Source organism: Calonectris borealis, chromosome 1, assembly GCF_964195595.1.
Source record: "Calonectris borealis chromosome 1, bCalBor7.hap1.2, whole genome shotgun sequence".
Taxonomy (NCBI): Eukaryota; Metazoa; Chordata; class Aves; order Procellariiformes; family Procellariidae; genus Calonectris; species Calonectris borealis.
This window is the reverse complement of record NC_134312.1, coordinates 220,278,061-220,293,829: the sequence shown is the minus strand read 5'-3', so window position 1 is coordinate 220,293,829 and position 15,769 is coordinate 220,278,061. Positions and strand designations below refer to the sequence as shown.

Genomic DNA, 15,769 nt, shown 5'->3' with positions numbered 1-15,769 from the left:
GTTTTTTCAGTCTGTGAGACAGAGAAAATCTAGCCATAATTAAGGGTGGAAGGCAGCTTACTTGTGATGTCACTAGAGTATTAGTGTTCTTGTCCCTTTTAGGGTTCTGACTGTGCTTTAGATTGCTTAGTGTGACTTAAACATGCTGTCATGCATTTTATGGCGTAAGTACTCTAATTAATGGCTTACATCAACAATGAGGAAGATGAAAAATGAGTTACCAAGGTAAGCTTTAAATAAAAGCTGAATTCTTCTTTCCAGATTTAGGGGAAAAAACTGATACATCCTGAAAATGTTTAACAAATCCTTTGGAACTCCATTTGGAGGCAGCACTGGCTTTGGGACAACTTCAACTTTTGGACAAAGTAAGTAATACATCTAAACTGACTTTTCATACCGAAAGTATTTTTTCCTGGAGGTGCAGCTAGAGGATCAGACGGAGGTGGTGATTCTTTGTGTGTGGTGGAATTGGAGTGCTGCTAGGCCATCCAGCTCGCTCGCTTTGCAGTGAATCGGGTTCAGGAGCCCTAGGCTTCTCCACTAACCAAGCCTTTAATGTGGGGTAGATAACAGGATTCAACGTACAGTCGCTGAAACTTCCTTTTATAAAAGGAGTGGAAACTCAAATGCTTAGGTAAAGGCCATCTTGCCAGGGTGGGGGGAAAGATTCTTCCAATCAGGACTGGAATACATTGGGAAGACTTGGAAGGAAAAAGCATGTTATCTGAGGAGTGTCTTCTGGAGATACATGTTGTAAACACCACAGTGAGTGAGTTTTTAGCCATTAAAGCAGACTATAAACTGGTGCGTATGCCCTATTTGTTAGGAAGGAAACAATAATTCTGTTTATGTTGCTCCTAAACCAAGGTATGAGAAGAGCAACTTCCAGGTGCCGTAAAAAGTGGTAGAGGCCTTGCAGAGGAGTGTCTTTACACTCTGTAGAAGTGGCTGACTCAAAGATTGTAGCCTTTTGCTTCAAGAGCTCTGTAGAAGTATTAATTGTACCACTTCACGTATCCTAGATTCTAACGTATAGGTAGTTGTGCACAAACTTCTCTTGGGAAGTTAAAAAGGCAGTGACAGCATTTAGTTTCTAGTATACATGTTTAGAATGTGGTGTCATCTAAACTGCAATGCCAATTTTCAGATGCTGGCTTTGGTACTACAAGTGGAGGAGCATTTGGAACATCAGCCTTTGGGTCGAACAGTAATACTGGAGGCCTCTTTGGGAGTACACAGACAAAACCAGGTATTGTTGTGTTATGGTTGTAGTGCAGAACGCAATCCTGAAAGAAGGACGTTATTAAAAAAAGAGCAGGGGGAAGGAAAAGAAAAGGGGGGAAAAAAAAAAAACAAATCAAAAAACCCCCAAGCAACCATCAACAAAAACCAGCCAAACAAAAAAAAAAGAACACAAAACAACAAAAAAACCCCAAGCAATTGATGATTGCCAATGATTAATAGTCTGATTCTGTCTTCAGGAGGATTATTTGGTTCGACTACATTTAATCAGCCAGCCACCTCCTCCACAAGCACTGGCTTTGGGTTTGGAACGTCAACTGGGACATCAAATAGCCTGTTTGGAACTACCAGCACTGGTGGAGGCCTCTTCTCATCCCAGAATAATGCCTTTGCACAGAATAAGCCAGCTGGGTTTGGAAGTAAGTAAAACTGCTGCATCTCTCTTGAGCATTGCTTATTTTCTTTGACTGAAGCGCATAGAATGCTGGATGTACTTGTGGATCTGTATTAATGTGAGCTTTTGGTGTTTTTCTTCCTCCTGAAAGATACAGTGACATTATTGTGGTCCACAGTAGCCAAAAGTGAGCCTGATAGGCTACAAAAATCGGTAGCTGCGATTCTAGCCATGAGTTTTAAAATAAGTTTAAAAAGGTGGTCAGCTGGCATTTTCTATTCTTAAATATCTTTTGATGCTGCTTGATTTTAACTTTTTATTCTGCTGTTGTAGAGCAGTTATAGTTGGTTTTGCTTCTGGTACTAGAATGCTTGAAATACCTCTTAAACTCTACTGTAATTCCCTGAAGCAAAAGTAACTGCTTGCAGACCCTTCTGAGAAAAGAAACCTCACCGATTCCCTTTATACATGTAATTTTCTTAGCGTTGTCAGCAGTAGAATGAAACTGGCTGCTGAGGTTATTCTTGTATTTCCTGGGGTGATGGGTTAGGGGTAGTCTTCTACAGCAGAATCTTGCATTAGCAGACTATTGTTTTCCAGCTTTGCTGTAAATTTTTTTTTCCTACTGGTTTCTTCCATCTCCAAACTATTTTGTAATTTGAATAAAATATTTGGGTTTAAGTTTTAAAGTTCAGGTTTGTTTTAGTACTGATTTTTTTTTTTTTAAAGACTTTGGAACTAGTACCAGCAGTGGAGGTCTCTTTGGAACCACTAACACTACTTCCAATCCTTTTGGAAGTACATCTGGCTCTCTTTTTGGCCCAACTAGTTTCACCGCTGCTCCAACTGGCACGACTATTAAGTTTAATGTAAGTTCTGTTTTTCCTTCTTAATCAAGCCTGTTTACTGTAGGAAGCGTTACATTTTGCAGTTACTGTGTTAGTCACTGAGCTGAAATTTAAAAATGAGTCTTTTGTATGCAAGTATGCAGTGTTCTGAAATGATGTAAAAACATCCTCTTTAGTGGAACTCTTGCAGTGAAAATAGGATGTATAACTAACTGCAAGGAACTAGACTTTTTTTTATTCTGAATTTGACAGACTTCTCAAACACCATGGAGTAATGCCCTATCTAGACTTGCTAGGTTTACAGCTGTGTTAAAGTTGAAGAGGTAAACCAGCTCTTAAAATTGAGCCTTCTCGGGAAGGTAGGAAGTGCCACAGAATTCAGGGTGATCAACGCCAAATGCTAACAGCAGTAAGGATTAAAGACAGCTTGGAATGGGTCAAAATAGATGCAGTTCTCTTGTAAGTCAGCATGGCTTTGGAAGTGTAAACTGAAATGTGAAGACTGATCCCCTGTGTCTTCTGGATGAGTTCCCTTTAAGAAAGGGTTGAATAATGTCTTGAAAGTTCTGTGGCAGTTGAAAACGGAGGGTGGCTTGGAAAGGAAGTCATCATGGAAATGGGGTAACTGATACCAGCTGGAAAGAAGCATTCTTTTTCCCAGGTACTTGTTCATGCAAATCTTGGCCCTCTTCGTTTCTAGACTGAGCTGATTTAACAGACTGAGACTTTGTTTGTTACTTTGGGACGTAGACAGAACGGTGGCGATGAGCTTGAGCAGTCTGAGTGGCATTGATGTGTACTTTTGTAGTACACTTAAAAAAATGGGGGATAATGAAATCCATGAATAGCTAGAGGATCACAAGTTCAGGTAAACTACTTTAAAGTGAAACTGGAAAATGAATTGCACTGCGTTGTTCTGACTGTTAGTAGGGTAAATTCCATTATTGATTGCTACTGAACATGCCTTGTCACTGGGTGAGGCCACAGCTGTACAGATAACAGTAATACAGGTCCTGTGCTAAATTCAGGTTTTAAGAGCATCTGCCGCGAGGGTACTAACTGTATTAACGGAAGTCTATCTGGATTTTAAACTTGATCTCTTAACCTCTTCTCTTGCAGCCACCAACCGGTACAGATACTATGGTAAAATCTGGAGTTAGCACTAACATCAATACCAAGCACCAGTGTATTACTGCCATGAAAGAATATGAAAGCAAATCTCTCGAGGTCAGTCAATGAGTGTTCAAACACGCTTATCTTGTTTGGCTGTCTGTTAGCGTTGGTTTAGTAGGGCTTTTTTTGACCGTAGTAAGTATCTCCTATTAATATGAGTACAACCTTCAATAGCTGCATCACTCACAGAAGAGAGGTATCATCAAGTAAAACACGTAATGCATTGCTATATTAATTGCGTTTGTTTTTAAATGCTTGACACTGCAATTTCTGAAGAGCTGAAATTCCATCTCGCCGTATACCAGAAGGGCGAGAGATCCTGTTGGGAGCAATCCTACACTGCTGAGATAATGGCAGAGTCTCGGACAAAACTCACAGTTGTTTAATGTAAATTACTGTTCCCAGTGATTTAACCCTGAAGCCTTTCCGTTCAAGTTGACTTATTTGATATGTAAAAGCAGGTCTTTACTCAAAAGATCGGAAAAAGCTCTGGGAAGTAAAATTGAAGCCCAAACAGGAACTGCAGAGGTACATCTAAGTTTAGGTCCTGTTTATGGTATCCTTTTTAAAAACGTAGGTGTTGCAGCTTCTCTTGATACCTTTGTCCTGGAGTGGGCTTGAATGCTGTGTAAACATGCTAATGACACTGTTCTAACCTTATCCTGTGTAAAAAGAAAGTGTAAAGAGAACTGGATTTTCCTTTACTAGGAACTCCGTTTAGAAGACTACCAGGCAAATAGGAAGGGGCCCTCAAATCCTGTAGGAGCAGGAGCGGCTGCAGGCTTGTTTGGGTCTTCCACTGCTACATCAAGTACAGCTACGGGACTTTTTGGCTCTTCTACTACTAACACGGGCTTTTCATATGGGCAGAATAAAACTGCTTTTGGAACCAGTAAGTACTGCCTGCCCACTGTCATTACTGTGACCGGATGTGCAAATATTCTGTTAAGCTATTTAAAATTCTGTAATGAAAAAACATGAGGAAACACTGGTGTGAGCTCAGAATTTTACTAGTTGTATTACCAACATTCAATAGTCAGTTCTTTGCCATAGAAAGCTCTGTTTACTTACTCTTCAGGGTTTGCAAACTTCCTCTGCATACCCCAAGTTTTGCTGGAAAAGAATTCATTGGAGCATCTGGCTTTAAAGAAAGTCAGCTAGTTCACATGGGCGAGTAAAACAATTTGAAGTAAAACCACCAGGATACTGCTAATGATCGGTAGGGTTATGGCATCAGTTGGTTAATGGTGAATTCAAGATTCTGCTGCTAATGAGCGAACATAAATTCCCTGGAAATGGACAAGTTAATTTGTAGTAGCCTAACTAGACTTTGCCAGGAGCTTTTCTCCACCGAAGAGCAGGGTTAGGATGTGGATCTGTTATATGTTGTGCCACCCTGGTTTCACACTATCCATTTTGGCATTCTTGGTCAAAAACTAAAAGCCAGGTATGAAGTACCTAATTCACGTAAGTGCTTGCATGTCTCGTAGTTGCAGGTCAATTGGGCTAACCAGTTAGTGGACCTTTTTGAATTTAGTGCAAAACAAACTGCTGAAAAGTTCAAACACGAATTCTATTTTTATTAGTTTCTGGTACAAACCTAAATGTAAGTAGATACTTGTATTTGTGGAATTTAGACTGTAAACAGAAAATCAAAATCCTATGGTCCGTAGAAGCAGAAGCGATTATCTGCTGTAAGAAGGGCTCTGCTGTCTTGGGTTAGAATTGTGTCCTTAATGATAGGCACTGCTGGGCTTAATCTCTGGGCTTGCTTGAGGTCTGTGTGGGTTGTGCTGAGCTGCTATTCTTGAGATGGATCAGCGTACGGGTGGCTATATTCCTCTGCACCCCGCGAAGGTATGGTTCATTTAAATACAGGGACTGCTCAGCCTGACAGCCTTGCTGGGCGTCATGTATTTCTCGTGCAGTCAACTCCGAAGAACGCACCTAGTTCTGCAGAGATAGCAATGGCAGTTGTGAGAAGGAGCAAAAGCTCTTGTCTATGCATTTACCGTTTTTACCACATCACATGTAAACAGCCTTTTCCTTTGGGGAGAAAAAGGGAGAAGGTGTTTGAAGTTCAGGTAGAAGTTTCTGTAGTAGTAGTTGTGTGGGTTCTAGAACAGAACCAGTGCGTAGGGCACTGGCTGCCTGCCCACGTCTTGCCCAGTGAGCTCTTTTTAGGCACTCATGGTGCAGTTTTCTTTGTATAGTGGAGAACAAACTGACTTTTTGGTCAGATCTATCTGTGAGGTAAACTTGCTGGTAATTCTTGGGTGTTATGCTCACACTGACTTAAGGGTGAGGAGAATCTGAGGAAATATCTAATACGAACTACTTCCATCTGAACGCAGATGCCGTGCTGTATTGATGACACGTGTTTTGCTGTTCCACCGAATTGAAGCATCTTTCTTCCTGTTTGAATGTGCTGAGTGTGGAAACGTAGTGGGTTTGGATAAATACTTGAGGGTTTTTTAATCAATGTGTTTATATGTTGTAGGTACGACTGGCTTTGGAACAGGAACAACAGGGGGTCTTTTTGGTCAGCAATCTCAAACTACAAGTCTGTTTAACAAACCATTTGGTCAAGCCACAACAACGCAGAACACTGGCTTTTCTTTTGTCAATACCAGCACTCTAGGGCAGCCGAACACGAACACAATGGTAAGATAAATTGTTTGAACCCTTAAAGGTTTAAGTTGTGATATAGCTACTCCAGCTAGACAGAGGAGACTGCGATGTAGTGCTTCAGATCTTCCTCAAATGGTAGTACAGCTTTGTAAAACTAGGATGCAAAGCTTTGAACGCTGCTGTCTGAGCTAGCAACTTCCTGCCGATCAAGATTTTTCATTCATGATAATTGGACAGCAATACAGCTTTTAACAAGTAACTTTTCCCATTCTCTTCTTTAAGCAGTCTGCTCTATCAATTCAAGTATTTCCGATCATGTTCACACAGATAATATAATTCCATTATGAACATTCTGTGGGAATTCATTAACAATTCTGTACTTTCTGGTGACTAATGAGCAGCATTCATGGGCTCTTTTGATAGAAAGATGCTACATAGCTGTAACTTGTTGCACAGCTAGGGGCTTTGGCTCCAAATATACTATATTCTTTCTGAATATGTTGTGACTTCTCCCAGAAAACACTGAAATATTTCTTTTCCATCTCCTCACTCAAAGTGATGAGGAAATTCCAATATCCTTTTAAGCTTGGAGCATAAATTCTTTTATTTTTTTTTTTTAATTTCCTTTTTGTAACTAATTTCTTGGAGAATGACTAAAGCTTCTGAAACGCTTTTCACCCATCTTCGTCCCCCAGCAAAAGGGCTAATGTTGTAGCATCATTTTATTAACTGACTTTGTGTGTTGATTCTGCTATCATCAGTGCTAGACTTCGAAAAGCGTTGCAGCATTGTCTTAACCTGGTTCCTGTTTGTAGGGTCTCTTTGGGGTAACCCAGCCCTCACAGCCTGGAGGCCTTTTTGGGACAGCTGCCAATACAAATGCTGGTACTGGATTTGGAACCGGAACTGGTCTTTTTGGACAAACTAACACAGGATTTGGTGTTGGCGGTTCGGTATGTCTGTATCTTAATAATAATAAAAAAGAGAATTTAAAAAAATGAAAATAAAACCAAGTGTCTCAGAGTCCTGTTCCTGGCTGTTGTCCTCCTTGAAAGTAGTGTTGTCTTCAGAGTTAAGATGCCTAAGGTGCAAAACTAGTGTGGTTTTATGTAAACTGAAGGGTACAATATAAGCATGTGTAATAGAACTAGTGTTGCAGAAATAATTTTTTTAACAAGTAATGTCTTGAATGATAAAAGACAGCAAGAGAGACTGAACATCTCACTGCCTATATTGCTAGGGATGCCTCAGCGTAGTGTTGAAAATACAGGCGTTTAAATTGTGATGACGACGTAACCGAAAATGAACTTGATTCTTGATATTTAGTCATTTTGGTTTTAATGGAGTGAAAGTACTTGTTTCCATAAGGTGTTTGCCATGTACTAGTGCATGTGGCTTGCAAATAACATTATTGGGAGTCTGGGTTGTGTGGTCTAAGTTGTGCTTGGCGTTAGTTCTGCTTTCTTGCCTACAGTGAAACACTAATCCAATTCTTTTAATATCAGGCTGTTAGGTTTCCAAATTCGTGTTTTCTTCCTTTCAGACCCTGTTTGGTAACAAGCCCGCTGGATTTGGAACCACCACGACCAGTGCTCCCTCATTTGGTACAACCACTGGCAGCGGGCTCTTTGGTAACAAACCAACCCTGACTTTAGGAACCAATACAAACACTTCCAATTTTGGTACATATAAAAAGTGGGATTTCAGTCACTTAAAACTATACTGTGTATACCACACACCTGGCTGCTGAATGAATATTGCACGCTAAATGATTATGAATGTTAAAATTCTCAGGTAAGCCATGCTTCTGATGCATGTTTCTGCAGGGAAACATCTTGGCTGCTGTTTTATACCTTTCCTCTTGGTGGTACTCCCTGACTCAAGAAGGTAGACAGTTAAGTAGAAGTACCACTCTTTCAATGAGTGCTTAAGAGAAGGTGTAACCTGTAATTGAAAACTCTTGAAATCAAAGAATTCATACAATATAGAGGTTTGTTAAGAGGCTGTAAATACATTGTGGTTGCAAAGGAGTACTGAAGAAAACAGGGTAAAAACAGTGGTACCTGTAGCTTGATGGCAGGGATAAGGAGATCTTGTGCTGGAGTGAGTCAGTGCTGGAAACAGTCAGTTCCACTTTAACTGGTAGCTGTTGTTGTCTTTCATGGTGTGAAGGATCAAAGTCCTGAAGAACTGGGTCTTGTGTTAATGTTGGCTTCTGACACAAATGTTAAGAGAATTGGTGTTGAATGAGTGTGTGATCAAGCAGGAGAAATTTGTAGTGATAGTTCAAGTAAATGACAGTCTTCATAAGACTTACGTTGAAATCTGGTTGTTTTTTTTTCCTTGACAAACAACAAAACTGTATTCCTGAAAGCGAGCAGGAGTGGGTTTAGATCCTGACATCTGTCCTCCTCTTTTTTTTTATTTTATTTTATTTTAATATCAGCAGTAAAGTCTAAAATGAAATTAGCCTGCCATACCAGCGTGCCAGAATAAGACAGAGGGAGGGAACTGTCAAGCTCTCAGACTGCCAGGGCAGCACCTTAGCAAGCACAGTTTCATTGTGGTGACCAGCCTTGGGCAAACTGTTGTCATGGTATTTGCTAAAGTCGCTTCCAAGTCCCTTGTGCTACTGTTCTCAGAGATCTTCATAGGCACATTAACTAGTGTGCTGACACTGTTTGGTGCTGAACAATACTGATTGTAGTATGTGTTTTTAATGTGCCTGCATTACTTGCAGTGGTACAGTTTAGAGGAAGAATGGAGTTTGGTTCTAAGGTGTTTCTGATGTTGGTCCATGACTGCAGTTTTCTAGTTTAATTCTGTCTTTGCATACTAACCAACCATAGGATAGTTTCACAAGCTTCAGTTTAAGAACTAAGCTGTCTAATCTTAAATTTGGATTGTACTTAGTTACAATTAGAGATGTGTCTTTGAACTGTGTGCTTGTACGAATCTGAGTTGTTACCTGCTTTGTCGGTAAGAATCAGAGGAGTGCGTGTGTGGTATAAACAGTATAAAATGGGATTTGTTCCTTCCAGGCAACTGAAGAAACTTAATACGTTTTATTCTGTTGCCAGATACAGCATCATGTCCATTCTGGCTTTCAGTAAAACTTTGAAGTTTGTAACAAATTGAAAAGCTTAAGAAGGCAAAACAGTATTTTTCTGTACTGATGTTTTCAGTATTATGTTCATAACTCAAATATGGTTTTTACCATTGAAGTCCCTTCTTGCTGCTTGTCAGTTTAACTTGCATTGTTGGAAACAGTTTGTGAAATTTGACCTTAGCTGTGGCAAGGCTGTCTTTGAGCCGGTGATGCTTATTTGTTTAAATACATGTTTTTAATTTCATCTCTAATAGTGTTAGATTAACGAGCTACTGCTTCTGTTCTTGAAGGTTTTGGTGCCAACACTGCTGGAAATAGTTTGTTTGGAAATAAGCCTGCAACTGGGACTCTGGGAACTGGACTTGGAACAGGGTTTGGAACGGGTAAACAGTTTACCAGCTTATGTCATGTCAGCCTAAGCATAGTCCTCAAACTTCAGTGGTAATATAGCCTTGGTATTACTTGCTAACTCTAATGTAGTAAAGGCTGGAGATGTTTTAGCTTGAAGCCATGAATCTACGTCTCAAAACAAAAGCAAGTATAGCTTGCTAATACGGTGCTAAGTAACTTTTTAGAAATTGTAGGCAGCATTGCTTACATTGCTCAGAAAACTGGTGGCGTCCTCTGTGTTCGAAGTCTCTGGTCTGATCACATGAATCTTGAGTGCCTGTAGCATTCATGGACATGTTGAATGTTTCTTGTAATTAATTGATTCTTTGTTGTGGGATAAATTGGCTTATAAGTTTGTCACAGTCTTGTAGTAAATGACAGTCATATCTCCTGCCACAGCTCTTGGAGCAGGACAGACTTCTTTATTTGGAAACACCCAGCCTAAACTTGGTGGAACACTAGGAACAGGAGCATTTGGAGCACCAGGATTCAATACATCAACAGCTGCTCTGGGCTTTGGAGCCCCTCAGCCTGCTGTAGGTAAGTGTACATTAACCCAAGTTTAATTGCTGCGTCCTCCTTTGTTTCATGTGCCAAAACATAGGAGCACATCCCACCCAAATGCTTTGGAGGGAAAAAAAGTGTTTGAGCATCTATTTGAAGCCACTTTTGTTCTCGGTAGCAGTGGAGACCGTGTTAATGACTATTTTTTTGTGCTAATTGTATATATTTTTTTCAAAATAATTCAAAGTTACTTGACATTACTAATAATTGCAGCTACTTTAGAGGTTTGTCTTCAAGATTACTAACATATTTCCCATCACTGAATTTGGGGCAGCAACAGTAGGTGCTTACAAAAAAACGTAAGAGAAATGTAGCGTTAGCTTCTTCAGTAATTTCAGGTAGGAGAGCTAGAGGTACTTACTTAGCAGGTATGCTGTGCCACGAGTGAAATGAATGGTCTTTAGCTTCAGGCACTTGTACTGCCATTTTGTAAGTTAAAATGTCTACCGCTTCCAGCAGTGTTCACCCTGTTTGGCAGATCTGAGCACTTTAAATGAGCGGCGTACGTACCTAATGCTCTAGCCCCTGAGGCTCTGATTTCAGGAAAATGATTTTAAACTTGGGGCAGGGGGACAACAACACACGCACAACGCATGATGCTGTGTGGGAAGACAGGCCCAAGCAAGCTGGTTGGTATTCAGGGATCACCTCCTGCAAGCTCAGGAGATGTCCGTCCCAACGAGCAGGAAGTCAGACAAAATGACGGAAGGCCTGCGTGGATGGATGAGGAGCTCAAACACAAATTCAAAGCTCAGACACAAAAAGGAGGCACACAGGAGGTGGAAGCAGGGACAGGTAGCCTGGGAAGAATACAGAAACATTGTACGAGCATGCAGGGATGGGTTTAGGAAAGCCAAAGCCCAACTGAAACTTCATCTAGCCAGGGATGTCAAAGGCAACAAGGAGGGCTTCTATAAGTGTGTAGGTGACAAAAGGAAGAGTAGGGGTGGCTGATTCGCCTAAGGGTCTTGCTGCCATCCAGATGGACCTGGGTAGGCTGGAGGAATGGGCTGGCAGGAGCCTCATGAATTTCAACAAGGAGAATTGCAAAGTCCTGCCTTTGGAGAGGAACAAGCCTGGGCACCAGCACAGGCTGGGGCCACCCAGCTGGAAAGAAGTTTTGCAGAGAAGGCCGGGGGGGTCCTGGTGAACACCGAGTTGACTACAAGCCAACGATGTGCTCTTGTGGCAAAGGCAGCCAATGGTGTCCTGGGCTGTATTAGGAGGAGAAGGTGATCCTTTCCCTCTGCTCAGCACTGGTGAGGCTCCACCTGGAGTGCTGTGTCCAGTGCTGGGCTCTCCAGTATGAGAGACACGGGCATACTGGAGAGAGTCCAGTGAAGGGCTGTGAAGAGGCTGGAGCATCCCTGCTATATGCATCTCTGTATGAGGAAAGGCTGAGAGGGCTGGGGCTGTTCAGCCTGAAGAAGAGACCGCTCGGGGGGATCTCATCCATGTACATCAATACCTGCAGGGAGGGTGCCAAGAGGACAGAGCCAGGCTCTTCCCAGTGGTGCCCAGTGCCAGGACCAGAGGCCATGGGCACAAACTGACACGCAGGAGGATCCCTCTGAACGTCAGGAAACACTTTTTCACTGTGAGGGTGAACAAGCACTGGCACAGGTGGCCCTGCTTGAGCAGGGGGTTAGGAAAAAGGTGACCTTCGGAGGTGCCTCCAGCCTCACCGTTCTGTGATCCTGTGAACACCCCTCAAAGTAACTTCATATACTAGTTATGACAGGCAAAATGTGGTTGAGGGGAGCTATGTTCTCATCATGATGAAATACTCTCTCTCATCACTGCATTGCAGTCAGATTTCATATATTTCTGTCTTGCTTCCATCATACTTCTATATTTCTTACGCTTGGACCTCTTTTGATGTAACTCTACAGATGATCCAACTATTCTCTTTTGTAGGCAACGCCTGCAGTGGGGCAGCGCAGGGAAGGGTTTCACTGGTTAACATCTGCTCAGTTAAACCAGCTTTTGATCTGGGAAGAACCAGTTGTCTCAAACTCTACTCTTGACTTCCTTGCAGACTTTGTCTGACAGCAAGCTGTTGTTTCTCAGAGCAGTTTTGTTCTTTGAGAATGCACAGATTCAATCTGGTTTTCTTGGAATTAGAATTAAGCTGCTTTAGGTTGCTCAAAACACTTCAAAGTGTGAACACTTACAGTATTTTAATGGGAATTCAAATCAGATGCTAGAAGATGGAGGGACAAAATTAAGAGACCTTTGTTGTAGACAGAACTCCAGACCTGTAAGTTTGATTTCTGTAGCAAGAAATTTGAATTCCTATGAGGAGATCCTCTGATTGGAAGGATGTCTTTTCTACCTACCTTGGTTCTATTAGTAAAACTGTTAAAACTAAAAAATGGTATTCTTTTTATAGCACTGACAGACCCGAATGCGTCAGCTGCCCAGCAAGCAGTCCTTCAGCAGCATCTCAATAGCTTGACTTATTCACCCTTTGGAGATTCTCCGCTCTTCAGAAACCCCATGTCAGACCCAAAGAAGAAAGAAGAGGTAAGTGCATGTAAACATTAAACTCACTTTCTGGGTAAGATTTGAAATTATTTTAATTTATGTTTTAATTTATGTTTTGTGCTCACTGTCTTCACTTAAGTACACAGTGAGCAGCAAAATAAGTTGCCATCTGTATACTCATACTGGTGCAGTGGCTTTTTATGCTCTCCAGAACACAAACTGCTTATGCTGTGCCTTTGTTTACTGCTTTTGACTGCATCAGAGCCTTGGCTTTGGAGTTCTTGTAATGCTCACTGCTGCTAGTTGAGAATAAAGATGGGTAGTTGTCTATGCTTGGAATATTTTTAGTGTTTACCTTGAGCTTTGCTTATGACAGTCTCTTGCCCCGTTGATTTGTTTTAAAAGACAACAAAACAAATACTTTTCAGTCTTTGTAAGTGTTAAGAGAATTATAAACAGCTGCTGACCCCAGCAAATTCCAGGAGCATGGTATGCCCGGAGACCCAGGCTGATGGACATGGCTGTTGCTTTCCCGTTTGCAGATGCAATCAGTTGTGAAGCTGAGCGTGTATCCCAGAGGCAGATGCACCGAGTACGCTGACGCAGCTGGCTGCACAGCCACAGACAAGATGCTGCCTTCAGCAGCACCCACATATAACACTACCAGGACTCCCATAAAACATAAGCATATACAGACAAGTCCCCTTTCTCCTCTTTGGCTAATAGGGGTTGAAGTTCCCTAGCGAATGCAGACATGCTCACAGTCTCTAGACTCACCCGCACATTCGTGGATCCTCTGGAGCATCAGCGTGGCCCCTCTGTCCATCCGATAGCCCTGCCCAGATCTTGAGCTCTCTTACCTGCTCCTGTACTCACAGATCCCTCAATATCAGCACGAGCCCTCTGCCTCTCCCATATCCCCGCCAGGACCCAGGGCCTCCTAATTGCGGGCTAGTCTAGCCTGAAGCTTGCCAGTGAATTACACATGCACACCCCCACACACATGAGGTTTGGGGACAGTGCAGGTGCTCTGCCTGTCCCCCACTGCCAGCAGCTGTCACCAGACACAGGGTGACAGTGAGCTGTGGTCTTGTTCCAGTGGATGTTGCTGAGACCTTCACTCACCTTAGTCCCCCACGAGTAGCTGCACCCGGGACACACACTGGTCCCATCCCAGGGGCTGGAGCAGCGGCCCTCATCTGCTCCAGGCACTGAGGCTTCCCCTCGCTCCAGCTGCTGGCACCACAGGCACGGGGTGCCCACATCCCTGGTCTGACTCCAGTAGCTGTCCCCAAATCCACTCAGCCTGGACAGGAGGTCCAGGTTGGCCCTCTCCAAAGCTATGCCTGTAGTTTCTTAATGGCCCATCAGTGAGTGACTGGAGACTTCTGGTCTTTGGCATTGTTTCCATTACCTGTTGTCAACTAGCTTTGTGTCTCTGTTTTTGTTTATTACTTCCCCCTTTACTTTTTACTTTGCACAAGGTCCTTGAGTGGATAGCCTTAACAACAGCAGGCACTCTCACTGTCCACAAACCCTTACAGTAAGTAAGGGGTATGAAAATTCCAATTCTACATCTTTTTGTTTCAGAGGCTGAAACCAACTAACCCAGCAGCTCAGAAGGCCTTAACGACACCCACCCACTACAAACTGACTCCGCGTCCAGCGACCAGAGTGCGACCAAAAGCTTTGCAGTCAGCTGGCTCTGCTAAATCTCATCTCTTCGATGGTCTTGATGATGACGAGCCATCCCTATCCAATGGTGCATTCATGCCAAAGTTAGTTTTCCTTCTGTGTATGTTGGAGGGAGGAGGTGGTGCAAGAATCTTCTGATCAGATTCAGTAAAATCCTATATAGTGTCCTAAATTCCATGACTGTTTTGTGACCTGGTTCAAATATGAATAGCAATAACAAATTTTCTGTAAAACTTGAATAGAACTGTTTTCTGTAGAGGAGATAAAAATGTTCAGCTTAAACTGTTAAGGCCAAACAAGATGTAAAACGAGGTCATCCCATGATTGGAGCAAAGCTCCTATAAAGTCCGTCAGGAATATTACAAGGAAAGCTGGTACAGTGTAATACTTCCTGCTCCTGAAATACAAATGTCATTAGGTTTGCTAATGCAGTCAGTATGAAGACAGTTTTCTGACATTTTTATAGCCTAGCACTGGTTCTATTTCAGATACACAGATGTTTCTGTGAGAAATTAATACTGATACTGTGGATCTACCCTACTGAAGCTTTTGGTTTCAGTCTTCAAGAGCATCAGTGGCAATCAAATTGAAAAGGGGTTTGGAAAGCTTTGGAGTTTAGTTAAAAACAAACAACAACCAACTTCAGTGAAAAATGCATCAGGCATTGAAAGTCCCTCTAAGCACAGGGTTTTTAAAAACATTTTGTAATTTTTGTGAACTTGGTTTGTCTTAAATTTAGCCTGAACCATCTGTTCACTTTCCAGGGAGAGAGCAGAGTATGGAATTACTCAGTGGTTTATTGAAAAACACCAAATGAACAAAAGATCAGAACAAAGGGGTACTCAGACTTCTCTGAGTGTCATTGGCACAGATGTTCAGTGATCTTCAGATTGCAGGCAGTGAATCCTAGCTTGGCCATTGATTTGCTCTTAAACTGACCGTGTAGTAAAGAAGAGTCTGCATCTGTGGGTCAGACTTTCTGTGCGTGGTTCTCTGCTTCCGCTGGAACAGATCTGTTTTACAAAACAGACAATACTGTGATTACTGAACGTGGGTTTTGAAGCTTTCCATGACTTGAGCTTTTTACACTTACTCATAAACCAAAGCCTTGAATGGAATTCCAAAAGGAATTTTAGTATCTCAGCTACTGCAGTGTCCTGAGTGCGGGAACAGGTCTTACACAGCTGGTTCCTGGTCCCTGGAACACAGGAATTAAGCATAAAATACATATTTATG

The 15,769-nt window shown here is 42.1% G+C and overlaps 1 protein-coding gene across 7 annotated transcripts in view; it reads left to right on the top strand.

Annotated features, from left to right (window-relative positions):
* NUP98 (nucleoporin 98 and 96 precursor) overlaps positions 1-15,769 on the top strand; it is a 42,314-nt gene that overhangs the window by 3,453 nt on the left and 23,092 nt on the right. For 2 of the 7 annotated variants that reach the window (XM_075140488.1, XM_075140487.1), the window contains 13 exons: positions 262-365; positions 1,148-1,249; positions 1,482-1,661; positions 2,366-2,505; positions 3,604-3,711; positions 4,366-4,549; positions 6,158-6,321; positions 7,104-7,241; positions 7,832-7,970; positions 9,688-9,780; positions 10,187-10,327; positions 12,744-12,877; positions 14,429-14,616. In XM_075140488.1, the coding sequence (XP_074996589.1) occupies positions 293-365; positions 1,148-1,249; positions 1,482-1,661; positions 2,366-2,505; positions 3,604-3,711; positions 4,366-4,549; positions 6,158-6,321; positions 7,104-7,241; positions 7,832-7,970; positions 9,688-9,780; positions 10,187-10,327; positions 12,744-12,877; positions 14,429-14,616 (1,784 nt within the window). In that variant the 5' untranslated portion in view covers positions 262-292. The remainder of the gene's footprint in view (positions 1-261; positions 366-1,147; positions 1,250-1,481; positions 1,662-2,365; positions 2,506-3,603; positions 3,712-4,365; positions 4,550-6,157; positions 6,322-7,103; positions 7,242-7,831; positions 7,971-9,687; positions 9,781-10,186; positions 10,328-12,743; positions 12,878-14,428; positions 14,617-15,769) is intronic. The other 5 variants (XM_075140492.1, XM_075140491.1, XM_075140490.1 and 2 more) reach the window with 4 other exon arrangements.